At 43.0% G+C, this 25,675-nt stretch overlaps 4 protein-coding genes across 8 annotated transcripts in view; 3 read left to right on the forward strand and 1 right to left on the reverse strand.

Moving 5' to 3' along the window:
• The window catches only part of cog3 (component of oligomeric golgi complex 3), a 30,919-nt gene extending 29,268 nt beyond the window's left edge, over window positions 1–1,651 (forward strand). The window contains exon 24 of the transcript XR_015427666.1: window positions 630–1,651. The gene's annotated coding sequence lies outside the window, so the exon portion shown is untranslated. The remainder of the gene's footprint in view (window positions 1–629) is intronic.
• LOC110977833 (uncharacterized) lies at window positions 1,646–15,855 on the reverse strand. Of its 4 annotated transcripts, none has more exons than XM_087145691.1 (14): window positions 15,563–15,855; window positions 14,290–14,790; window positions 13,989–14,121; window positions 13,666–13,838; window positions 12,891–13,090; window positions 12,260–12,568; window positions 11,779–12,001; window positions 9,212–9,238; window positions 7,139–7,296; window positions 6,608–6,705; window positions 6,097–6,252; window positions 5,298–5,526; window positions 4,651–4,730; window positions 1,646–4,052 (listed from the first exon to the last, which is right to left on the reverse strand). In XM_087145691.1, the coding sequence occupies exons 2-14, from the start codon at window positions 14,774–14,776 to the stop codon at window positions 3,869–3,871; spliced, it is 2,457 nt and encodes an 818-aa protein (XP_087001817.1). In that variant the 5' UTR covers window positions 14,777–14,790; window positions 15,563–15,855; the 3' UTR covers window positions 1,646–3,868. The 4 variants fall into 4 exon arrangements, with proteins under 4 accessions (XP_087001817.1, XP_087001815.1, XP_087001816.1 ...); XM_087145689.1 differs by having other exon boundaries at window positions 14,236–14,790; window positions 15,563–15,839; XM_087145690.1 differs by lacking the exon at window positions 15,563–15,855 and adding an exon at window positions 15,201–15,414 and having other exon boundaries at window positions 14,236–14,790.
• Window positions 15,856–16,555: 700 nt separating this feature from the next.
• Window positions 16,556–22,829, forward strand: LOC110977912 (kelch-like protein 24). Its single transcript, XM_022232442.2, has 4 exons — window positions 16,556–16,933; window positions 18,018–19,752; window positions 20,022–22,314; window positions 22,693–22,829. Exons 2-3 carry the CDS (start codon window positions 18,094–18,096, stop codon window positions 20,919–20,921), a joined length of 2,559 nt encoding a protein of 852 aa, XP_022088134.1. The 5' UTR covers window positions 16,556–16,933; window positions 18,018–18,093; the 3' UTR covers window positions 20,922–22,314; window positions 22,693–22,829.
• Window positions 22,560–25,645, forward strand: LOC110977913 (ADP-ribosyl cyclase/cyclic ADP-ribose hydrolase-like). 2 transcript variants are annotated; one of them, XM_022232445.2, is made up of 8 exons: window positions 22,560–23,037; window positions 23,211–23,340; window positions 23,603–23,833; window positions 24,183–24,262; window positions 24,383–24,475; window positions 24,599–24,685; window positions 24,838–24,940; window positions 25,167–25,645. In XM_022232445.2, exons 1-8 carry the CDS (start codon window positions 22,823–22,825, stop codon window positions 25,167–25,169), a joined length of 942 nt encoding a protein of 313 aa, XP_022088137.1. In that variant the 5' UTR covers window positions 22,560–22,822; the 3' UTR covers window positions 25,170–25,645. The 2 variants fall into 2 exon arrangements, with proteins under 2 accessions (XP_022088137.1, XP_022088136.1); XM_022232444.2 differs by having other exon boundaries at window positions 24,838–25,645.
• The last annotated feature ends 30 nt before the right edge of the window (window positions 25,646–25,675 follow it).

Below are 25,675 nucleotides of genomic sequence, written 5' to 3' on the forward strand. Positions count from 1 at the left end.
GTTTTGTTTTGTTTAACTTTTTTATCTTCTTCCCTTTGTTTCAACAATGCAACAATAATTAAATCGATCTCTTAATTGAAAATTTGCAAAATAGTTACTTAAAACATTTTTTGTAGATTTGTTTGGTTGATTTTGATTTCAAATTAATCATTAACACTTCATTCCTTGACAATTCATCATTAAGGACTGTTGTTTATCTGGAAGGTTGTAAATCTAGAGAACAGGTCTGCATCGCTTCAGTTTGTTTCTGTCGGTTGCGAGCGAGCGTGTGCGTGGGTTGAGCCGGCAGTGAAGGACCCTCATTGCGGATGGTTAGACTCATTAGGGCAATTAACGAACACATGGCGTGTTTCCCCGCCACTCCGATGGTCATGTGGCGGCATTCACAGTATGCCGCTTATATTGCTTCTCTAGTGAGGAGAGTTTCCCACATCAAAAATATTCTATTTTTGAATCCATTCCTGTTGATTTATAAAGTACTCTTGGTTGTGATTAGGGCATTATAACTGATGCACGGTTTATTATTTTTGATATGTACATTTTTGCATTGACTATGTGCAGTGGGACTCGACCCTTTTGAGAAAGGGTTGTATTTAATTTGAGTGTTATTTGGATTCTAATGTTTTCAGACTAGGATGGAGAGCTGTTTCGATATCACCGAAGCACAATATGAAGCTTGTCATCTGAGCATGGATGCCCCAGGGCAATGCAAAGAGCTGGAAAAAAACCAAAAAAACAAACCACGACCGGAGTATCTAAGCTGAACCAATCCTAGGATTTAATGTAAGCCTCTTGTTTATTTTCCAATCACCTGTAGGAAAGTCTGGGAAGAACAGTTCAGTCTGCCCAATGGCTAAAATGTAAAATTGAATGCCACAAATTGCAATGTTATGTTAGCGTACATTATCTCGCATTACGCGTTTTAAAGCGACATGTAGTGAGGTCGGTTTTGTGTGTTTTCTCTTCAGCACAAATGTTACAGTCCTCTAGAGAACGTCTGAAATTCTGATGTTTCAGTGCAAATGAATCTTTTCAGAGTGTGGGGATGAAAAAACCTTTCACAGTCGGAGACTGATGTTGATTTTAAACAATTTTTTTTCTATCAAAGAAGGTGTGCCCTTAATGGGAGGATTCTGGAATCCCTGCTTTCAGAGGAAGCTTTTGTTAAAAGCACTCGCACCATTAATCAAATCATGGTTCAGATAGTATGTTCAAATTGGAGGTAACTGAAACATTCAGCCTCGGCCGTTAAAAGACTGGAAGTTGTCAGGCAAAAGACTAGCTGTAACGAAAAAGCTTCAGCAGCAATTTGGGTGGAACCATTAGAGAGAAAAAAAAGTCTGATTCGCCCGGGAGATGCTTGCTCTCTATCAGTAAGAACTCGTTAATTTCTTAACAAAGTTCAGTGGTTTCTACTGAATTGTTCCTTGTGCAGATTAGACAAAGTTTATCCTGACACACAAGAACCCATTTTCGTCATCAAAAATTTTATCCTTTTTTGAGTTTAATCTCTATTTTAATTTGATTACATCTAACTTTGTGACCACTTTGGGGTTCGGGGTAACAGGCTAAAAGTTCCCCACATGATGCTTTTGCAGGTAGCCCTTTACGCAACCTATAAAAAATGCTTGAAGGGAAAACAAACTCAAAAGGAATGAGACACTCAGATTTATTGTAAAAAAATCACAGGTTAAAATAAACAAAATTCAACATAGTACATTTGATTTTAGCTATTTACAATTGTTATATGCACAATTTACAACGGCCTTAAAGCTACATACGTTTACAAAATTACAAAAAGAATTGATTCATGAATGACTCAAGTTGTCAAGAAGCCGACACCCAGAATCAGTTGATTGGCGTACCCAGTGATTTCTTAATCTACAGCAAGATTCATTTACATTTCACCCTGTCAATCTACTATTATCTGCCCCCAATGTTATCAACAATGTTACACTGAACAAAATCTATGTAATGATAACAGTGCTCCCAAACAGGTATAAACCATATGCGAGGGATGTCATACATTTCGTACATATAATTGTGAGTATGCTGGTGTGTAGCAACAGCGCCATCATGCGGTGGCAGGGGCATTCCTCAAGTTTGCCGTCGCCTCCGCTGTTGGCCTGTCTACTGCTGAAATTTAAATAGCAATAACACCAGCAGAGATCCGAGCCCAGGGTGTTCTGGTGTGCCTGTTCATGCACACCCCCCACCAGATAGCGCCCCTCCCACACACATAAACCACAAGGAAACTGACTAGGTGCTTCCACAGTACATGTACATTCATGTACTGTGTACACAAAAAGCAGCAAAATTCTGACCGATAGGTAGAGACAACTCTGCTCTTATTCCCTGTGGTCGTACAGGTAAACCATCCTTATTCCAATAAGCTTATTATACTGATAGAGTAAAGATCAATTTCTATTGTGCCAAATCTTTACATCCCAAATGATCTAGAGCTTGCTGAGGCAGGTTCACCCGGTGGAACTAAAAACAGCCCCGTCAATCCACTTCTCAGGAATGTCCAAACGCCTTTATACTTCCAATTACTTGCAGGAAATACAAGATTTTGTGGACTAGTTATAGACCAGTGACTAAAGGTCACAATGCCAACATCTTACATCAGCTGTTGTTTTTTGTTTTGATCTTTGATATTTCCATCCCCCATCAAACTGGACAAAGGATTAGCATTTTACATTCTCAAGTAACTCATATCCTCCAGTAAATGTCGTACATCCGTTGTGTCTGTTGTTACCTGAAGTTTGAGCTCTGTGACTTTTTAAATTTCAAGTTTTTTACAGTGAACTTGAATTGACTGGACCATAAAAGATTGTCTATATTTCTACAGGGACAGTGAATGGGGATGCATTTGAAAGTTAAAAGCCTCTTACCTAAGATTATCCCTTGAAAGCATATTAGTCCATTTGATAAAAGAACCTAAAGTATTTCATTTCTAGTAAAAAGGGCATTTGGACAAACACTCAAGGTGAAAAGGAAAAAAAAAATTATGAAAATTAAATAAAAACCACTCTAAGCGACCAATCAAATTGTCATTTCCTTAACACTTTTTGACAAAGCCCTCTTCACCCCTCCCAACACAAACCATCCAATCAAATATTATTTACTGCATTAGATACATTCATGCTTTCATTTTCCCCCCTTTATCTCTTTTTAAACGTTCACGAGAAACCTTCAAAATCAGCAGCTGAGCTTAATTCTGTCTTCAGTCATTTATGTCACTGATCAAGGTGATAAGAATTTTTCCTCAACATTTCATCTTCACTGAAACAGCCGCAATTTCTCCAACAACGATCCTCTCTGAGAAAGTTGTAACAATCATCTATTTTTAGTTCAGCCCCCCCGCAAAACCTCTGGTCTAATTCGCTCGTGTTCTGCCGAGGTAATTAAGCTGAACAACCCTAAGTGGTGCAAGCTCTTTGTTAGCTGCAAGTTTCCATTAAAGTAAATACACTGTAATGGACCGTGATGCTACTTGCAACATCAATCTATTGCTCAGGTAAAAAGTGGACAAAATGCTTCTTCGCATACTGAATTTGTGTATTAGGCTAACAGATTTTATTTCACTCAAGTATAAACATGATTCAGAATAGAAGTCTGGAGTAACTGCCACAGTGTGATATATTCAGCTGTAATGGAAGCCTTTTTTCCCCTGCCAAATCATTTTACACAATTTGCTTGATTTAGGAAACTATGAAAGGAGCAATGTAAATAATTTATCATTGTTGATGCACAAAGTAAAACGACAAAATTTCCGTGTTCGGCCATAATAGATTCCTACGTTTCAATCATAGATTCCCAAGTTTCAATATGAGGGTATTTGGAATGCCATTAATGTGATCGAGTGTTAGTTGACCGTTACCACGGGTGCGTCTTTGCCTCCGTTGGAGGGGGTGTACTTCATGCCCCGTCGGGTCTTGAGCCGCTCGTTGCGTACGATGTCGTGTTGGAGTCGCAGGGACGGCCTCAGATTCTCCAGCTTGGGGGACTTGGAGAACTTCTGGACGTTGTGTATCTTGTCCAAGATCAGCCTAGAAAATAGTCAACAGGGGAAAAGGGGAGTTCACTCATGTTTCTTTTGTTTTGATAGTCTGGTAGCTGGAATCCATCTTCTTATGAATGATATAAGGCTGTTCAAATGCCCTAACAGGGTCAAAAGGTCATGCAGAAATTAAACTTGCCCTAATTAACTTGAACTGTCAAAACACATTAACATCCACACAAACATTTCTAGCTTTTGTTTCAGAGGAATTATTTAATTTGATCCACACACTACGTTCAACCATTTTTTTTTCTTAATATTCACAAAGTTTCCATTGCACCCTCGGACTTCAGGCGCCGTCTTTTTCGCACTGTACTGAGCCCAAGTAACTGGCTCAGTGGGCCAGCTGCTTGGGCCAGACCAAGTATTAAGCGCAAGATATGCCATGCAAATATGACAAATCCAACATGCTGTTAAAAACTGTTCCAATTTTCCAATTGCAACCTCCCACGAGGGCGCCATGACTCCAAATCAATATGCCATTTTCTGGCATTTTTGCTCTTGGTTGTGTTGTCCAAACTGTGTTTTTTCCTCTTTGTACTGGATAATAATCTACCTATTTGTAGTTCCCATGAAAAAGTACTTACTCTACATATGCTTTGACCTCTGACATGTACAGTGCATGGTCATCGATAGGCTCCTCTGGAATTAACTGGGGTGCAACAAGCTGAATAAGATAACAAGGAACAAACTTTAATTCTGAATTTTTTTTCAATTTTAAGCTCTGTTCCATGGATGAAGTGCATCAGACAGTACTGAAGCCTCACAAAACGTTTGATAATTATTTTGGCTGTTTTTTTTCCTATGAGCGTGTTTGAATTCTGAAGCAAACCACACCCTCCCTCTGAAGACTGAAAATCTAGCGGTTAAGATTACTCCTAAAAGTGTAACTAGTAAGAACAAATCTGTTTCTCGCAGAGTGAAAAGCTAGTGCATTGCATGCAAGACACTACGTTTCGTTGACATGTTTTAACTCACCAACTACAGTAAGAAGTCATAAACTGCAGTGGTACAGTGCTCATTTCAAAAGGTTATTATGTACACCAAACAATCTCTTAACAAAATAAAAGTACTTTTCAAATTAAAGGCCATAGACAGTACTCCCGTTTTGATTTGTAGTTGACAGAATTGCCTGCAGAGATCTGCATTCAATTTTTTTGTTCTGAAGAATAACGTTTATCAAACTGAACAGTAGAGCTGACATCGCTGAATGTAATACGACTGAAATTCTGACCTTCAGTTTGACTCCGACGTTGAAGCGGATGCTCTGCATGTTGCAGTTGAAAGCCAGGAAGACCTGCTCCTGGGCCATGCAGCGCAGGCTGAAGACCTTGTTGATGGCGAAGCAGATGGGCTGGAAGGGTGGGGCATGGACGTGAGTCACCTGGTCCTTCCAGCTCCACTTCTTCTTGACTGCGCCCTTGCTGTCGGTGAAGATGCCACCGTACTGGTCCAAGTTCATCCTGGTGGATGGTCAGTGAGAGAAAGATTGGGATCGAAGGAAGTCTAACAACTGGGAGCAACATTTGAGGACAGGTGTGTTATTCCCTATGCGTTCTTCCCTCTGAACAACAGGTCCTCAGACCTCACAGGTCCTCAGACCTTGTGTGGACTTGCCAAGGTTCATGCAAGGTTATCCTGAAAAACAGTTTTCGAGGAATTTGTGGGCCAGGATTATCCACTGCAAGATGAAAAGGAACATTCAAGGAAATCTGGATCTCTCTTTCAGGTTGAGGCATGTTGAGTGTGCAAATAACATTACTTGTGTCACCATTTGTTCTTCACATAAAAAGCTGAGACTATTCACACCCGGCCTGTCATTTCAACGTGTGAGAAGTGTAAATTCCCTGCTTGATAAAGCAGCCTTCCAATTAAGCTCTTGGCAAAATTGTGCCATTTTAGAATCCATTTCACAAAGGTCCTGGGCCATTTCTAAGTGAAGACGGCAGTATGCATAGTTGGTCATTCATTCGCAGCAGGAACTATTTGAAATGCCACTCAGGGTGGGGGTGGGGGGGTGTAACACCACACACCTGATGTTGCCATTGGAGTGATAGCAAGTGGAACACCCGTTGGGTTCAAACACGGCCAGGAGGGTAGCGTTGTGTTGGACATCTTCATAAACAAGGTATGTGTACTGGCCTTTCTCGACGGACGTAATCAGGACGGCTATGTGACCCGAAGGGTAGCTATGGAGATGAATGGTAGCTAAGGAAACATGGGGCAACCTGTTTCTTCGAACCAACGGCAATTTTCTTTCAACTGGAAGAATACGTATGAAGAGATTAAGAAAGTCTATGAGCCTTCGTGCAGTCTTAAACTTCTCATGCAATGACAGTCCAGCAAATCTCAACTAAAATCGGTTTGCCGCCACTGTAATGACACAGTTGCTTGCTGACAACCAACTGTCTGCGGGAGGACTTTAACACCTGATAAATGAAGGAAGAACAATAAGACCACATGCTTTACCGCGCATAATGATGAGACAAGTGTTCTTGTTCAGTAGACATTTGGTTTCAGAATTCTGCTGCTTCTAAAGGATACAACACGTTGCCGGTGCCATCAGGAAACATGAGCATGAACAGCTTGCCGTCTTCGTAGAACTTCTGAACTGTCTTAGGGTCCTGAATTCCCTGCCTTGCCTGAGGGGAAAAAACCAAAAGGCCATGGCATGTACATGAATTATAAAAACAAAATTACTTCCTGCATCTCTGTACACAAACTCAGCTTAATGTTTCCAATGTTAAGAAACTACTTCCCCCGTCTCACTGCAGAACTGGCACAATTTTTGGAAAATGTACTTCGTTCTCATAGAAAACAAATTCCAGAGATATGTAATACAAAATTGCTGCAAACTGCTTGCTGACTACCGTGACCTAAAATACAGAAAGATTCTGTTAGGATGAAAACGTCAGGCCCTCCATATTTTGTGACTTGTAAAAAACGGAGTGATAAAAACATCGCAAAGGATATAATCCGTGTACAAGGATTTTCATGTCTGGAAGGGGCTTTCTACAAACTCTGAGAACAAAAATCACACGACGATGAACTTCTTCCGCAAGAAGGGGTGCCTACCTGCGACATGATCGGAGGGGGAATAACCGGCTCTGGTAGGAACACCATTGGGGGACCACCGTCATCATCGTCAGGGGTCGGGGGTCGTATTGTCCATCCCTCATCAAGGCACTTCTGGGAGGACAACTGGTAGTTGATGGTTTTCATCTGCCGTGCAACTAGAGTATGGGGAGAGAGGGTCAGCAAACAAGTCAACTAACCATTTCCTTTCATTTTGGGGAAGGGGGTGGGGGGAGTTGAGGGCTTACTGGGCTGAGGGTTGCATTTTTATGGGGGAGGGATATCTGTCTCAAGGTGAGGGATGTGTAAGGACTAGGGTACAAGTTCAATGTGTTAGTGTTTAGGACTCCCAAGTCTGGTGTCTGCAAGTGTTTATGCTTACTGCACAATCCAATAGCCTCTGGTAACGTGATTCATACTTCTCTGTGTCTACCGTGACCAATGGAGACATAGGAGGACTCAGGAACACAGCCAATCAGCAGGAGAGGACTGTACAGCAAGTGCCAATATCAACCTCTTCTACCTAACCATTCAAGTCTTTTTCACAAAACACTTTGCCCAACTATATGGTTGTTTCAACTTTTCATCCAGTAATGAGCAGTAAATCTCCATCCAGGTTTCCACTCATAACCGTAGATATTCTCTAATTTTGGAGGGGGAATTGATCCCCAAACACTTAAATGGGAGCAAATACCCACGAAAATAAATGTGCAGCATAATGGTTGAACAGTCTGTCATGTACACTACTGACCAACCTTGCAGCAAGTCTTTACAAATTCACATGTGACTATAACCTGCTACTGTGTGTTCAGCATTTCTATGCATTGGCAAAGTAACTAACTCAGCACCAGTCATATGTGGGCCCACATGAACACACACACACCCACACTGGGAAAACCTATATTCATTTCATTTGGTAGTTTTGTGAAAATGGCACACCCAGCAACACTGCTTGATAATGATACTCAACCTCATCACAACCAATACTGTGAAATTCTAAATTGCCTTCAAAGTTCTATGACAGTCAAGCTGGCAATTTCTCAATGACCTGCGACATATCACATATTTTGATCTTCAAAACTACTTGCAAAGGTGCTTGATGTCACTCAACATTTAAGCAAACTTAAGGAAGATTTCAACAGATTAATGTTACAGATCAAAAGTAAGTAACTACAAAAACTAGTTGTATATTGTGTTTTGTTTTTTATTTTTCCAACCAGTGGCTGGAAACAGCAACTGATCAAATGTGGCACAGAAATTTTGGGTGGGAAAATATTTTGAGAGTCATGGATATGAAGATAAAAACACAAACACACCTGCGAACAGATTTGGATACGGCCAGATCAAAAGCAAATCAAAATTCAATGAGGAAAATGCCAGCTCCAAAGCAAAAAGTAAAAAAACCAATGCAGACGATACAGGAAAAATATCAGTGAAACAAAGTTTCAATTTGTAGCTTTTTTCCAAGATGTCTTGTTTAAGGGTTTTTCATTACAGATCACATGGACTGCAGGCAGGTGAAAGGCCAAAGAAGAAAACTGGGGGTAAAGCACAACTTCCTTCCCAAATATTCATCAAATGCTTGGATCTACATCATCACCAACCGAGAACCATCATTATCAGAGCATCATGCACAGCCATCTACAGGCAATTTCCAACTTGTCTGTGGAAATTTGCGAGAGCGTCTTTGAAAGCGAGTTCCCCACCTTAGACATGTTTTTCTATCTCCCTAAATCTGGACACCTTGCGTCCAACTTAAAATTGTTGAGTACCTGCTTTACATCCTTTCTCCAATCCAAGGAATGCAGCGTATAATCTAGCGAATTCAAACAAATACAGAGCACAATGTGGGCACTGAATGCTATGCAACATAGAAGCAAGTGAAGCGCAAAACCGTGACAGTGCTTTGCATGGGATTTCATTCGGTGCAATCTGGACGTGAACTTGGATGGAATAGCGAGAACAAAAGAATTTGCAAATAGCAAGCAGAAGAAATTCAGCCAAATGTATGCGCAGGAAATGAAGTACAAAACAACACCACGCTGTGACTCTGTGCTTTTCTTTAAATCTAACCTCCGTCCAGGATTTCTAAGCGGTGGGCTGAACCGTATCATCGCATAGATTAGATGGCAAGGAAATTTCATGACAGAAGAAAAATATGTAAATCTGTTAACATATTTAAAGCAGTGAACAAGTTGGCTCAAATTAGGTGAGCCAGGTAAAAACAGGTTCATCCAACAACCATGCACAAAGTTTTGGAATGGAAATCCATGTCTGTGACAACCTCATGCATATTTGCTGGAAAGAGTGACATGGTCATTTGAAACCAGGCCAGAATTTTAACAATTGACAAGAAGAATTCAAAGGAAGATAAATGAAAAAAAATGGTTGACATTATTTCTGACAGTGAAAGCTAACGACACCCATTCATCCACAGCAGTATTTCAGTTATGGACAGTTACTTTCATGTTAAAACTGACCTCCATTTTCATTTCTGCAACATGGCTGGCCTGGTTTACCCTGACCTGTCACAGGTCTGTACCTTTCTAAAAGCACTTGCCCAAAGATCAAATCTGTTAGTTGATTAAGTCTGCAAGCACAATCTTTCTGAAAAAATTCAGACCGTTAATGCGAGGACTATTTCACTGATTAAACATCTGACTGCTATTGACATATTTGTTAGAAGTCTCATGCTAGTCATTTAAACGTGTTCTAATTTTCTTCTCAGCACAGCCTGAACAGAAAGTAAGAAATTTCACACTTTTGCAGGTGCTTTTGGAAAGTGTCAATGTTGTTTTTGCTGATTAGTGACACCTACCTTGTACTGTTTGGTGGTGTGCAATATTTTCCAGTGGGTGGTGCATGCATGGTTGTAAAGTGAATCGGCAGAGGGAGTCGGCACAGTGCAGAGAATGGCAGCATCCGTGCATCAGCCAACAGTAAGCAGAGAATGTGAGGCGGTAATCATTAAATAAACGGGAGTGATTTTTTTTTTGTTGGATGCAGAGAGAGGTAAAATGTAAAGTCTAAAGTTAGTTGTTCAGTGTAACATAAGTGAGTATTCAATGCATTTATCAAACTAGAAAAGTTAGCACTTTAATTAGTATAACATTAAACACTGCAAGCCACAAAATGAATCACTTCTGTAATTTTTTAACTAGGTGAAGCTAACTCAAGAGAGAAAATGCAAAATATCAAGACTTGTTCAACTGATGAAAATAAACAAAGAGATCTGTATTCTAAACAAGGCATATTGTTGTTTGCTTGTGATTGGTTTTGTTTTGTTTTGCTTTTCACAATTAGTTCAATTTTCATGGGATTATGACACTTTTTTCTTGAATCAACTGACGTCTAAGAATTCTTCTCCAGGATAAAACAGAAGTTAATCCTATAAGCTTCTAGAAGTAAGCTGAAATTAAATCACATAACTCAAAAGTCAACACTCTTTGTAAAACAAAATATGATGACTACATGAATGATGCCGATGATATCTCAAAATAAATGAATGTGGAAAAGAAAGCAATGATGTGCAGCTACATGGGTTACTCAGAAAAATGCAAGTTTCGCATTAGATTGCATTTTGTTCCCCCTTTGAGCATAAATATCTAATTCAGCTCTAATTTTTTAATTTAAAAACTCCTTCAAAATGACAAAACATCTCAGAGAAGTTTGACTTTGTAAAAATGCTGAGTCTTTTTCTACTATACCCCCCCGCATTAACAAAAACATTTTCCAACAGAAACCGTAAGGATGCAGTGAGAACTGGGGATTGGCACCCAATCCCCAACACCCCCAGACCAGCTAAGATGGTGGTCTTGTGTAATTAAGACTGACAAGAAGTTAGTTGGCCCATACGTGCACAATGAACCCCAACAGTTGGAGGATATCAATGTGTTGCGTCAAAGTGGTTCATTAATTTGTGCATTAATGCATTAACCCTAACACTCCTCAGTCCTCCAACAGGTGAAGGATTGAGGAGGGTTAGGGTTAAGTGACACGACTTTATTATCAAACACACTGCTGTGTAATTGGATTCACTTTCACTGCTTGTGGATGTCAAATGATAACTTGGCTACCAAAAAGGACTCTGATCACCTGGATTCCATATCACTGGTACTAGTTGGGCGAATAATGCCATTAGTTTCTACATGTCAGAGATTTGCCAAAAAGGAAAGGTATACAGGCTATCCCCTTTTTATATTTCCAGTTTCTTAAAACCTAAATGGTATATTAAGATCCACACCTGGCATTATCAGTCATTCTGCATCCCCTTATACAATTTGTGGCATTTGTCAGGTATACTGACAGCCAGAGACAATGACTTTTAGCAGAATGTTCTATGGTTTCATGACGGAACGTCTCACACTGAGCACCATTCAAACATTTTGCGTATAAAAATGCAAGAATGTTGCCCAATTCAATGCTGCTGAAACTTCACACCTTTCTCATCAAATTTTGCAACTCTTCATCTTTCTCATAAAGTTTTCCTTCCGAGAAAAAAGTAACACTCCCCCAACTGAGTAACAAAAAAAGGAACTTCACTTCAATGAAAATTCTCTCAGCACAACATTTTTGCCCTGATGTGACAACACGCACAGTCACACACATGGCATAGGAAACACGGTGTGACCCATACGTACATGCGTAGAAGTTGGCCTGGTTGGCACCGGCCGCCCTCTGCCGGGCGATCTCTCGGTCCCTCATCCGCTGGGCGGCACGCTCTTTGGCCGCCCGCCGGGCCTGCTTGCTGCCGTAGGGGGCATGGGGCTGGATGTCAATCAGCTCGTCCACGGGGTAGGTGGCCTCAGGGCCATGGGTCAAGGTGAACTCCACCAGCTGCTGGTAATCTGAGCAGCAGTAGATCTGGGAATCACGCAGAAATGAACCTAATATGAAGCCACCGTCAAACATGACCTGAGGTTTTTAACGAAGTGGTTGGTGATTTTCTCCACAGATTCATTGCTGTAAAATGTGCACAAAGCCCCCCTCCCCCCCAAAAAAATCCTCCAGAAATAATGAAGAACTATCTTGTTCCTTTGAAGTTACTCTGACAGGTTATTCTGAGCACATTCCTTTGAACCCAAGCTGCAACTGGTGTATGTATCTGATTTGAGAACTCACTTCCTCCGGGGTCATTGACTGGGCCATTTCAGGTGTGGGGAAGGTCTTCAACTCCTGCTGGCAGAACTCGCAGACTCCGTTCAGGTCGTCGTCCCCGTCCAGGTCCGATGAGGCGCTCACACTGCTGCCGAAACTGTCAAACCGGGGCACGACCAGTCCGGACATCCCCGCCGTGTTGACGCGGTCGCTGGGACTGTCGGGGTAGGCCACTGCCCGGTCTGACTCTCGCTGGTACTGGATGATGCGTGGTGGACCAATGCTTGGGATGAGGGTGTCGGTAGGGAGGGGTGCAACATCATCATCGGAATACTGATGAAAAGAAATTACCACAACAGCAATCAAAGTTTGTATACACCTTAAAAATGAGGGTTTAAAGGATATGAACAAGATGCGTTTTCCAACCAATTTGGTATCTGTCCGACAAATGGCCGATGGCTATCACATTAAACTTGTGTGTTCTCGTGTGACTTGGTATTGACCTCACAAGTAGATAAAGGCAGAACAAAATTGATAATGCGATTAACATGTTGTGTGACCACTTTTCTGGCTTAATTTCGTGCCCTGGATATGCACTTGGGATGAAACAGGGAGCCCACAACAAACGAAAACAGTTTCACCGATGATCTCCCACCTCAGACTCAGACTGGCTGTCCCTTCTCTCCTGGTCCTCCTCGACGAAACTCTCGGCCCGAGACTTTCCCTGTCCGTTCTCGGCATCTGAGCCCTCAGAGCGATAGCTGAGGGTAGACTGGGAGCCCTTACGGTGCCTCCTCTTGCGGGGGAAGCCACTGCTGGGCGGAGTTTTGGTCTGATCCGCCTCTTTCAACTCAACTAGATGTCAGGACAGCAAAATCCAAATCACCAACTACTATTAATAATTTACGATTGATATTTACAATTAATATTGTTACTCTAATGTGACCCAATTTTTGCCCAGGAATGAGGCAAAATATTTAATAAAGTCCTTTTTCAACTCCTACAGTTTACCAAACCACATTGGTGCTACAGTCAGAATCAAGCTGTGTCAAATAAACACACCAAATGGGTTATTATGGAAATGATGAATATGACCATATTTACACAGGTATCCAAGAAACGTTTGACTGTGAATAGTCAGTCTGGAACTCCAGTCTGAATCCTGTTTTGATGCTTTGAACAAAATACATATTTTCAGCATACACTGACACAAAGATATCTCAGCTTCCTATTCAGATTTCCGAGCTAAAATACTCTGACCAAAATGTTTAGTATATCAGGAAGGACTCAGTTACAATGCTAGTTATGCAAAGATGTGACATTTTAAAAGCAGGCAAATTTGCACATTTCAACCCCTCCCTCAATGCAACCTTCCAAACGCTACCCTTACCAATCGCCACCCTTGCCAATGGAGTTCACTCCTGACTGACCTTCGCCTTTTCCTGCCAATGTCACACTCTCCAGCCAGCTCCATTCTGTCTCCGTCGCTATGGAGACACCAATACGCTCGGTGCCATCAGGGTTCTTCTGTCGGACGACCTCTCGAATGGCCGGTGATTTGAGGGAACTGCGACCGGTTTTCTCTGGAGACTTTGCTGGGGTCCTTTGAAGAGGGACAAATTTGGTATCGATAAACAAACAGTTGCATTCAATTCACTTCTCAAGTTTATTGGGCTGTGCGTTGAGGTCTACACTGGGCTAAGGAATTTTTGACAAGGAAAAGGGGGCGAAAGAAAGTGAATTTCAACCTCACCTTGTGTCTGACTCATCTCTGAAGGACACAGACCGTTCAGATCGCGTCACACTCTCCGCTGTCTGAATGGATCTTTCTGCATCGTCATTCAGGCTGGCAAGTTCTCGCCTGTAACTCAGAATTGCTGGCTGGCCTGTAAAAAGAAATTGGAACGTACTTCCCTGTTCAAAGACAATCAAGATTTGTCATTTATCTTACTTTTTCTTAATTTCACTCTTTTTAAGCCAGAAATTGAAAAAATTCTTACTTGATCGCGAACGGATTTCAGACCTGTCACCATTAGTGCTTATTGTTTGTTCACCAGTTGATGACGACCCACTCTTGGCATCTAGGTCAACTTCCTTGTTTTCATGAGCTTTCTCCCCTCTGATCGGTGGTAGAGGCTTACTGCTTCCAGTTCGGAGGGACTCTGCACCAACCTTGGCAGGGGTGCTTGCCCGAGTCTGGCTGCTGGGCCGAGAGCTGCTGCCGGTTAATTCCACTCGGACAGGGGAGCCCCGCCCACCAGTTCTGACTGGCCCCAGGGGAGAGGACGTCCGCCCTGAGTCCTGGACCGAGCGCAAGACAATGGGACTCCCTGTGCCACTTCGCTCGGTCACCTCCTCAAAGAGGCGCAGGTTCTCGATGGTGAGGCTTGAGCTGGACCGGGGTTGGGGGCTGGAAGGGGCGGGTATCTCCCCGATGTCATTGCTGCTGTCTCCGTCTTCATTTACGCTGCCCTCAAGTTCCTGAGATGACAAGGAATCTTGACGGAGTATGCCATCCAGGGGAGTGTGTCCTCCACTCATGCTTCATTGGTTAGCTACAAATACAATAAAGCAACAAAGAAAGCTGAGTTTACTGGACATAATTTGTGTGGGGATTAAGCAACATAAACAGACATCCGTACAATCACAGAGCAAGGGAATATACCTCAAGTGTCATTTGTTGGTTGATCAGTTAAACAGAAAATAAAATTACGACTTCCCTTGGTTCCTTGTCACATCTTTTTTTAATCTAAATAAAAGGGAACAATTATCTCCAAATAAGAAGGCTAGCTAGTTGTAGTTACAGCAAGAGAACATTTCCTTTTAAAAAATCACTTAGGCCCTAGGCCTATAAAACCTACAAACTGAAAGGGAGAATTGTCAGTTCCGGGTCCAACCTCCATTAAAAGAAGTGGTCCTAGGCCTATAAACATGATCCAACTGTTTGTATGTTTCGTGCGCTTACCTTCGGCTACGCCTACGTGTAATATAGAAACCATGCAAGAGTGGAAAGCAGTAGTCCTAGAACAAACATCAAACCATGTCAACTGACTGACATAAAGCACAACAAATACAACTTTAAGTTTAACCTGTTGTTAATAACAAAACATCGACCATGTCGACACATTGAGTGAACATACATAATCGAGTGCCAACTCGTTACTCCCAGAACTGTGGGGTCCGACGTCCGAGCGGGGCGGACGTCGGACCCCCCACAGTTCTGGAGGTCCGGGTACCAGCTCGTCTGAGTCTGACAAATTTCTTCAAACTGATCTTAATAAACTGACAATAAGTTGCAAACATAAAAACTATTGATATAATACTCACCGATTGTTCTCCAGTGGATTAGAATTACGAAAACAGTAGAAACATCGAGTAAAGGAAGAGCACAACCGCTAGCTCAATACGCGAGACTCAACAATAGCCTTCTACGCGTCAAGATTGAAGTTTATGTCCGCCATTACTGTTTGTTCGGTGGTGATGGTGACGATCACATGACCGAAAACAGTTACGTTGATTGGATCCGTTGCGTTCGCAGAGTGGCCATTATCACACACGGGGCAACCTCCACGCCCCGCATTATTTTTAGCATTTTACGCAGTGATTAAAAGACTTAGAGATCAGCGTTAATGTAAAGATTAAAGTTATGGGATAGAAACGATTCATGTTGAAATAAAACATTGAAAATGAAAATGCACGAACATGAATTTCAGATTGAAACCGCTACTTTCCCAAAGAAAACGGCATGTGAAAATCTGCTTCTCATTCCATTTTCTGTATCATTTCATTTTGCAGTTTGCTTTTACCAAGGTCATTGGAGGCTCAGCGAAAGACATCCTTCCTCAACCTACGTTTTCAAAATCTGCAGTGACTACAAAAGTGTCCAATGCACTACATTATTTTTTAAAGGCTCGTGCTAGTTCTCTCCTAAAATAAAAATTTGAAAAATATGTCAAATTTATACGCAATATATGAATATCACGATCGATGTCGTTATGCGCCCTTGCATTAGGTTGTGGCCTTGTATACTTTCTTTCAGTTTTCAAATTATGATGTACTTCATGTACTCAGGCTGGCATTCATCCGGCGTCAAGTATCCTGCTGGCAGGCTGACACGTATAAACTGAACTCTGCAAGTGACCCCAGATTACTGTTACGCTTTGGAGATGTTTCTTTGCCACTCTCTTGGCTGCCTCCCAGCTTCGATGATGCGGCGTTTCTCAACTTTCCATTGCATCACGTCTTCATCATATGGCCGCGATGCGCCACCTTCACTGCGCACAATCCTTATCCGCTATCACTGGAGTGTGGCCGCACAGTGCATTATTGAGAAGGGGTGGCCTTTCGAAGACCCCGTGGATCTCTCGACCGTGGGAAAAGTGTGGTGTTGATATCAAGTTGGACAGAGGGATGTTTCCCAAGTCGTCACTGGATTATAGTGTTCTAAATTTTAAGATGCTGTGAGAGAACGATGCTACAACCAAGCTGCTAATTTCCCAGATTAGTTTCATTTAGCTCATCGGCAGACAGAATAGGACTTAATCAGACATTGCCAAGACTGGTCTTTGTGAGGCTTTGGTCCTTTCCAGCTTGTTGAACTTTAGTAACGAGCAGCCACAGAAACTTTACAGATTTTACAGCGGATATCGTTGGATTTTACTTGGCTGATTTAGTGAGAGGTAGATGGACATAGTCAAGGTATGTACGATTTACTTGCATCTGATTATTTTATGCACACTGACATCCGAAGGTAGTACAGTGACGTCATAACTGCGTGCCATAAAGAACGGGTCATGTTTATGCTCTGTTACCACTGGCCTTGAATCACATTTTCTGCTGGATGTTTGTGCTCGTGTTTATTAGTAAATATTCAGTAAAAGAAACAGTTCGCCAAAGGTGGTCGTGAATTGTACAAGGTACTCTTAACTGACACAGTTTATACAGTGGAGAGCGACATACAACCTAATTTATTATGCTTAGTAGCTATAAGCCTGCAGTTTTCCTCAGCTTCCGTCCAGTACATTTTCACTACATAGACCTACCACTCCTGTTGTGCCACAGATCAGAAAACACGCTACGAAACTAACACCATCAATGTCGAAGGATTTTTAACGGAAAGATAACTCACTTGAAAATTATATGGCACTATATGGGACTCGAGGAAAGTTGCAAGAGTCGATTCTCAACTTAGGTTAGATCATGCTTGGGCAGTCTTGTTTTCTCAGCGAAATGACGGGGGAACTAGCATAGCTTCAGGATGCCATCTTAAATATTGTGTGCCTGTTGGAAATGCTAGCGATGATGTGTGATGCGAGTCGTGTCCTCTGTGGTATGGTATATAATCAGCATCATGTGCCTGCTGCGTCATTGGAATTCGTCTGTGGAATGCGGATGCAAGCACGTAGGCCGTGGATGAGAAACAGTCCGAGGACGATCGAGCCGTGACCGCCAACTCGTATTCTAATCAGGATCACAGTGACATGATATTGGATTTGGAGCCAATACAACACATAACTGATCCCTTACATTTTGATCCACGGGCACCTTGACCCTTGATTACTCAGGGCTGTGATTACAATCGACACGGATAATCTATATATAATTCACAATCGGACGACTAAATTTTAAAGGAGAACAAACTTCTCTCGTGCTTCACAAAATGTTCATGATATATATGCATATTACTAAAACGAATGTGTCGTAAAAGCATTATCAAAAAAGGGGTATTTGAGGAGACATGTTCCTCTATTTAACAACTTGTTTTGTAATGCTCACTTTGCAGGCTATCATGTGACCCATCAGTGTGCAACGTTGGAATCATACTTCGTGACTCAGATACTGTTAAAGATCTGATCGATATGGCAACAGCTAATGTGGATTTGTGTGAGAAGATCTCCCAGGATCATGTTAAGGTAAACAGGCCCCCTAAGCGGCGTAATGAAGACAGTCAGTTTCTTCAAGGGGACGGCCACTCTGACTACATGGATGGAAGGTCTAGTTCAAGTTCCTTCTGGAGCTCCCGGCCACGTTACGATAGTAGCGTCCCGAGTATTCTTGTCTCTGGCATCGAGGCTGAGAGTGATCCTGGGGCTGCGGACGATGTACCCGGAGCGGATGAGCCGGAAGTAGATCAAGCCGGAGGTAACGGCGGGAGTGATGACGACGTGAACACCGGAATTCACCATCCACACCTGGCTGCTGATCTTCTTGCTGTGCTCAGTGCCATGCGGGATGCTGGAGACATGACGGATGTTAGACTCAGGGCGGGCCACAAGATCTCCGGACCAGCCTTACCGTGCCACCTGGCCGTGGTCTGCGCGGGGAGTCCCCTCATGGAGAAGAGTCTGCTGGAAAACTACGGAGACGCACTCGCAAGCATGGGGAGGAATCGGACCCTCAATGTGCCAAAAATGAAGCCAGAGATCCTGCAGCTCATCATAGACTTCACCTACACGTCCAAAATGCAGATTACCAATCAGAACGCCCAGGAGTTGTTGCAACTCTGTTTCAACAAGACACCCTTCCTGGGCAAGTCGGTAGAGTTCGCCTGCAGCGAATTTCTTGTGGGTCAGTTTTCAATTGAGACAGAGAGTGAGACGTCGTCGACCAGTGCCATCACGTCCTCCGGTCTATCCACAGAGGATGAGACCCAGTCTTGTCAGTCGTCCACTTTTTCGGCCGGCCAGGAGACCTGCTTTCACGATTACAATTACCCACTCGCAATCCTGCACAATCTGAATGAACAAAGGCACAAGAAGGTCGAATTTACAGATCTGGTTTTGAACGTAGAGGGGAAGGACTTCCCTTGTCACCGAGCTGTTTTGGTTGCGCTCAGTCCATACTTCCGTGCCATGTTTACCTCAGGCATGCGTGAATTTCGCGAGAAAAAGGTGACCCTGAGCGACATAAAGGCAAGCATATTTTCTTGCCTTCTGGATTTCCTCTACACTTGTAAACTCCGGATTAACGAGGACACAGCCCAAGTGATGCTGGAGACGGCTTGCTTCCTCCAGCTCACGCCAGCGGTGAGCGCGTGCAGTCAGTTCCTCAAGGAGAACATGGTGACGGAGAACTGCCTTGGTATCTTGGGCTTTGCCAAACTCTACACCTGCTCACAGCTGTACGAAGACGCCATGGTCCACGCCCTGGCAAACTTCAAGGAGGTTGTGTCCTGTGAGGAGTTTCTGGAGTTGCCAGCAGATATTTTGGCGGCGTACATCGTAGACGACAGGCTGAACGTCAAGACAGAGGAGACCGTCTTCGAGGCGGTGGTGAGATGGGCAAGAGCGGATCCCGAGTTGAGACGCTTCCAACTACCGCGCGTCTTGGCAAACGTCCGTCTGCCTCTTGTTGACCCGGATTATTTCAGAAATTTCGTGGAAACAGAGCCACTGGTTCTTGAGTGCCAAGATTGTCAAGAGCTTGTCCGCACCGCCAAGAGGCTGAGGGAACTTTCGGGCAGAGGGCAGCACATCGACGATCCCAACTTGAAACTGCGCTTTTCCATGACGACCCAGGTAGGAATTGTAGATGAATTTCAGATGCAGATTGTCCTTTTAAAGCATGGCATCCATTCTTTTTTGGGGGTCTGTTGCTGCCAGTCACCATGGGACATTTTGCTCCCCTCCACCCCTGCTAAACATGAACTACAGGTGTGTTGGCGGGTCTTCTAAAGCTTATCCTGGTACTGTTGTGATTTGTTTCGTGAGCACGCAGCCATCTTACCGATCAGACAGTCAAGTCTGTCTCAAACCCAACTCTTTTCTCTTCCTTTCTTGGTCTGCAGGTCATTGTTATTGTGGGTGGTTACGACGACAGCCAGCGATGGGTCCGCGATGTCTGGTGCTTCAACCCACGTGATGAGTCTTGGCACAGCCTCGCCCCGTTCCCAGGGCGTAATCAGCGCTTCGCCACCGTAGCCGTGGAAAACGACATATACGTGATCGGCGGCCAGGCTGACCACGGCAACAGCATGTCAGAGACGCTAGCCGACGTCTGGCGTTACGACTCTATCACCGACACCTGGAGCAAAGTTGCCGGCATGAACCAGCCTCGGCACGGCCACGGTGTGGCCGTAGTGGACGGTAAGATCTATGTGGTCGGCGGGAAGATGGGCTGGGCTAAGAAGTTCAACGACATTGAGCGGTACGATCCGGCATCTAATATCTGGGCCTGTGTGACACGTGTCAAAGGGAGCTACCTAGAGAAGCCAGTGGCTACATCCCACGGGGGGAAGCTCTACGTAAATGGGTACTTCTACCGTGATCCAGACATTGTACATTGCTATGACCCACACGACAACTCCTGGACGCCCATGTACAGCTTCCAACGTGCCCAAGGTGACGCCATAGAGACTGCCGTGGTGCTGGACGATTACATCTACTTCCTGGTGTACCGTGGGTATGATAACTACATCGTCATTTTCAACCCAGCCACGTGCGAGCGAGTGAAGGGAGGCTGCAAGATGCCAGACGGGAAATACTTATACTCCTACGGGGCAACAGTGATGGGCGACAAGATTTTCGTGGCCGGGGGGAGTAAGCTCGATGCAAGTATCAACGTAGCCTATGTACAGTGCTACGATCCGGCACTCGATGTGTGGGGCGTGGTTGGGACAATGCCACACCCACTGTGTGAACATGGATGTGTGACTATCGAGAAATACATGCCTCAATCAAATCCTTGAACAACAAATGATGTCCTGAAGCACATAAATCCTCACGAATGACAGTAACTGTCGAGATGAATCAAATGGACTTATAAACGTACTACTTTTGATGGAAAAACTCACAGAAATGTAGAGCAACTACATGTTCGTCACTGAGGAAATAAGAAGCATTTCTCAAAGAGCTTTAGAGAAAAGTGTGGGCAAGCCGCTGCAAACTTAAACGCAATGCATATTTTTTCTTCTTTTTCTTCATATTTATTTCTGGTAATGACACCACGGATTCCTCAAAAGCTCCCCAGGCATTGTAGCTCGCAAGCCTGAAGAAACCTGTAGAGAGGAGACAATGAGAAGCAGTTACAGTTTTAGAGGTGGGAAGAAAACCCCAGAGGAATATTCTGGGCAAAACCCACGGAATCAGGTAGGGTACAATTATTTTATGTGCGTGATTCAAAGCTCCTATTTGTCATTATTTTAATGACAAAAGATTTATATTCTTGGTCCTCACGGCTTGAAGTAACAATGAAATTTTTAAAAAGTTTTTACAATGCACTGTTTACCTCGATGTCTTGCGCTTTTGCCCAGAACACATACTACAGGCCCTTGCGCTGCAACAGGTAAAAATGACGTTGATATATATGCTTGGTGGCGGTAATCAATTATTGTTACTCGTATGACTGACGCACGCTTGACCTGTTATCACCAGCACTACGGTGTTGTTAAGTATTATATAGGTGGTTTCGGCTTGAACCCAACCGGTCAAATTAATTGGTTACGCTTACTATCGAAAAAAATGTAAGTGAATTGAAAAAGTGGTAAGTCTCACAAACGTCAACCAGACTGAATGGTTAAACCATACTTTTCAATATCTCACACCTGATTAGTTCCCACCAGTTATCATAATTATCACACTGCTGATGCAAGGGTAAAAGGTGTTATCAGTACCAAGCAGATATGATGATTCCCATTAAATTTATATATTTTAAAGGTTCTTTGTATAATGAAAAAAAAATCTGGCAATAAAAGCGCAGTGCATGAACTTTTCTTTCTCTGCGAGTGGTCTGACTTATATCAGTTTACATTATGAAAATGACTGTGCGTGCTAGCCATGCCTTTACCGTTTGTGCCACGATTTTATGGAGTTATGGGGTGAACAAACAACTTAAATCCAATTGCCTTCCTGCATTGTCGCGGGAGACCTCAAAGTGTACGCCAAGGGCAGCCGACCAATGCACTGAATGAGTTATTTCGGGGGCCGGAGCTCCGATAAAATACCCCTGACACGCGTCTGACGCTAGAAAATCGTGCATACTTTATACACAGTGTTCGGGCTGAAGGCGCTAAGCTCCATTTTTCTGCACCGTCACTGTCACAGACCGAGTGCTTAACTTCTGTCGGACATCATCCCAGAAAGGTAGGCTGGTCTTGTTGCACTCGATATTTTAGGATCTTGGAATCTCAATGACACCACACGAATACAGTGTCTTTCCTGAAGTGTGTATGTCATTACTTAGAATTTAATACCAAACTAGCTGCCAAACCGTTTAATTTATTTTCAACTCTTAACTTGAAACAGTGAGTGAACGAACTGTGTATTATCAATTTCAGTTTACTCGTGATAAGTTGTCGAACTTGACCTTTACTATGTAAACAGTTCTGACTTCGAGATCCCAAAGGTGGTTTTACACAGAATTTCTCCAATTATATTACCATCTGCAACTCGTTATACATATTCCGTAATGATCGCCTCAAACTATGCCATTCAACATTATGACCTTCATTTTCAACATAGGTTTCGCCTCACTCGAGCATAGTGTAGGCCCTGTCGCATCAACCAAACGAATGCTGTCTTCCCGACATTAGGCCGAGTTCCCACCCAAAAAATCCTGTTAAAGCTAGTGTATCAAAGCTTGTCCTCCGAGATGACGAGTGCCAAGAGACTGAGCCTGGCCGATGCAACGGGAAAGGGCGTAGCGCTGGCCGTGACGGTGCTCCTTGCAATGACCGTGAAAAGCGGCGGGCGTGCCGAGTTCACCGGGCCAGGGACGGACCGAGACCTCGAGACCATGTTCAAAGGGAGATGTGCCGAGTATCTTACCGGGAGAGTTAACCCACATGTGAACGTTACTCAGTTGAGGTAAGCACATTTTACTCCACAATCACACTGAAATGTGTAAACAACAAAATGCCTACTGGTAAATCCATTATCTTGGTAGATTTCCATGGTTAAAAACTGGGATAGTGAAGGATTTATGACATCTCATTTCCAATTTACGCTTGGAAGGGTTTCACTTCTTGTTTTCATTCTAGCACGAAAAACTGCACTTTGCTGTGGGAGTTATTCTACAATGCTTTCGTGTATCGTGATCCATGTAATGTCACCGTGGAGAGTTTCTCCGAGTTGATCAAGCAGGCGACTGTTGAGATTCCCGTCGACAGGGTACACTTTCTTTTCCATTGTCTCTTCAATACTTAAATATCGGTGTGTTTTTGAAAGTATGCCCATTCTACACCCTTTACGCCAGTAGATATGCCTGTGGAACGGCAATAGGCCTACTGAACTGAACTCCTCTAGAACGATTTTCGCCAACCGTTGGTTAAAAACCTGCTTTTGTCTGAGAAAAGACCACGGCTGTCAAATATTTGCCCCTATATACGTTTTATTAAACTTAAATATCTCCTCTTATGGCCATCTACCCTAGGCTGTCTATTGGGATGACTGGGACGTGTATGCCGTGACGAGATCCTACGCAGACGAGGCCAGGCGAGCCAGCACACTAGAGTTCATGCTGGTCGGCTTCATCATGAACGGGCTGGTCTTCTGCGGTCAAACGGAGGACCCTGGTATAAATTACGAGGTCTGTCCCGGAGCAAACGAGTGCGGCTTTGCCGTCGGCGCCATGGACGGTTTCTGGGGTGCCGCCTCCAAATACGTAAGTTTGAACATAAAGAGCACCTCAAAGTAAAACATGTTTTTTCTGATTTTATCTGTTCGAATAAATATAGAAGCATCCAAATCGAACGCAGTGTGATTTGTCTTCAGAGCTCAAATATAACAAGCTTAAATTTGTTCTTTGCTGTTCATGCCAAGGTGCGAATAATGAATGTAAATTATGTCATTCGGAGCCCGAAAAAAACAACGGGAACCCTCGCCCTATGTTAGAAGTGGATAAACCCACGTGCATGCCAAACATCAGCTACATGCAACGGCGGACTTGTACGTGTAATTGTATTGTAATTATCCTTGATAACGAAGACCGTGAACATTTTTTTCTGTTACAGTTTGGAAGTAACGGCCGGGGGAATGTAAAATTCATAATCAACAGTCAACCAACAGGAGGGGCATTTCAAAGAGAGAACAGGTATGAAAAAAATCCAAACAATGGCAATTATGTTTTGTATACAAAATAAATGACTGCATCCTATTATTAAATTCAAGAGTGATAAATCCCGATATCTTACGTGATTGTGTATCTCCCAAGTTACTTTGCAGAGTTCGAGCTGGCGAACATGAATCCCTCGGAAATTACCAGGATGGATATTTACCTTGTAACCTTCATCAGCGAGGAGCAAGGGTAAAGAGAATTTAAGATTTGTTCGGAATTTGGGAAGCCTCTCGGATAAATGTCATTATTCATCATTCCTAAGGGTTGCCGTTTGATTCTCAACAAATAGTTGTAATTTTCTTTTTTTTTCAGTGACACTTGTGAATCTCAATCAATACAGACGCTGAAAGCCATGATTATGCAAAAAGATATTAACTACCGGTGTGTGGATCAGCCAAAGTAAGTTTAGGCCCGTTTAAAAAAACTGCAAAACCTCCCAACATTTATCAAGCTATAAAATGAATATCACCACAACAAAAGACAACGTTCACTGTTCACTTTAATCAAAAGTATATCGTTGGAACTATATGTATTGTCATTTTTTTCCCCAGTGATGTTCTCCATATTCTGTGCGCAGACAACCCCCAGGCGGATGAATGTGCATTACCAAACATCTCAAGCCGAGCTTACCCCAGCAACCCCTCTTATCTTGCGGTGATTCTTATAGGACACGCCCTACTCAAAATATACTCCCTAGGCTCCATATAAAAATCTCCTTTCCAACATTAAACAAGCTATACAATGAATATCACCACAAGAAAATACAACGTTCACTTTTCGCTTTAATCAAAAGTTCACGAGAGAAACCATGGTGTCGAGAGAAAATGTTTCCTTATTGAACTATATTGTTGGAACTATGCTTATTTTCATTTTTCCCCAGTGATGTTCTCCATATTCTGTGCGCAGACAACCCCCAGGCGGATGAATGTGCATTACCAAACATCTCAAGCCGAGCTTAACCCAGCAACCCCTCTTATCTTGCGGCGATTATTATAGGACACGCCCTCCTCAAAATACACTTGCCCTGATTCAAACTTATATAAAGATGACCTATCTCATGTGACAAAGTTTGTTCGTTTAAAAAATTGTACCATAATAACAATCAAGGGAGTATTAAAGCTATGCGACTCAACATTTAGCAACGAAAGTTGGATAACGTAGGATAGGTTTATATGGGGTGGGATGCCTAATTGTGAGATTTTGTAAACAGAATTAATAATGTAATACCCAGTTCTTTGGTGGAAAAAAATTAAAATTACGAACGAGTTACATGTATTACAGTTTGTACACTGCAATCTGTAAACTTCAGAATTACAGGAATAAAACACGATCACGCCCGAGGGCCTGAGGTTTTTCTAAGTTGATGTTCACATCTTTTCCTTTTTAAAA

Source organism: Acanthaster planci, linkage group LG14 (genome assembly GCF_054643075.1).
Source record: "Acanthaster planci isolate LZ-2023a linkage group LG14, COTS_SCS, whole genome shotgun sequence".
NCBI classification, from domain to species: domain Eukaryota; kingdom Metazoa; phylum Echinodermata; class Asteroidea; order Valvatida; family Acanthasteridae; genus Acanthaster; species Acanthaster planci.

Coding starts and splice junctions, on each gene's coding strand:
- LOC110977913 (XM_022232444.2), top strand. CDS start 22,823: ATGACGAGTGCCAAGAGACTGAGCCTGGCCGATGCAACGGGAAAGGGC. Junction 24,263..24,382: donor GCATTTCAAAGAGAGAACAG/GTATGAAAAAAA, acceptor GTATCTCCCAAG/TTACTTTGCAGAGTTCGAGC. Junction 24,476..24,598: donor TTCATCAGCGAGGAGCAAGG/GTAAAGAGAATT, acceptor TTTTTTTTTCAG/TGACACTTGTGAATCTCAAT.
- LOC110977833 (XM_087145689.1), bottom strand. CDS start 14,776: ATGAGTGGAGGACACACTCCCCTGGATGGCATACTCCGTCAAGATTCC. Junction 9,239..11,778: donor CCAGGCCAACTTCTACGCAT/GTACGTATGGGT, acceptor GATACGGTTCAG/CCCACCGCTTAGAAATCCTG. Junction 6,253..6,607: donor GATGGCACCGGCAACGTGTT/GTATCCTTTAGA, acceptor TCATCTCCATAG/CTACCCTTCGGGTCACATAG.
- LOC110977912 (XM_022232442.2), top strand. CDS start 18,094: ATGGCAACAGCTAATGTGGATTTGTGTGAGAAGATCTCCCAGGATCAT. Junction 19,753..20,021: donor GCTTTTCCATGACGACCCAG/GTAGGAATTGTA, acceptor CTTGGTCTGCAG/GTCATTGTTATTGTGGGTGG.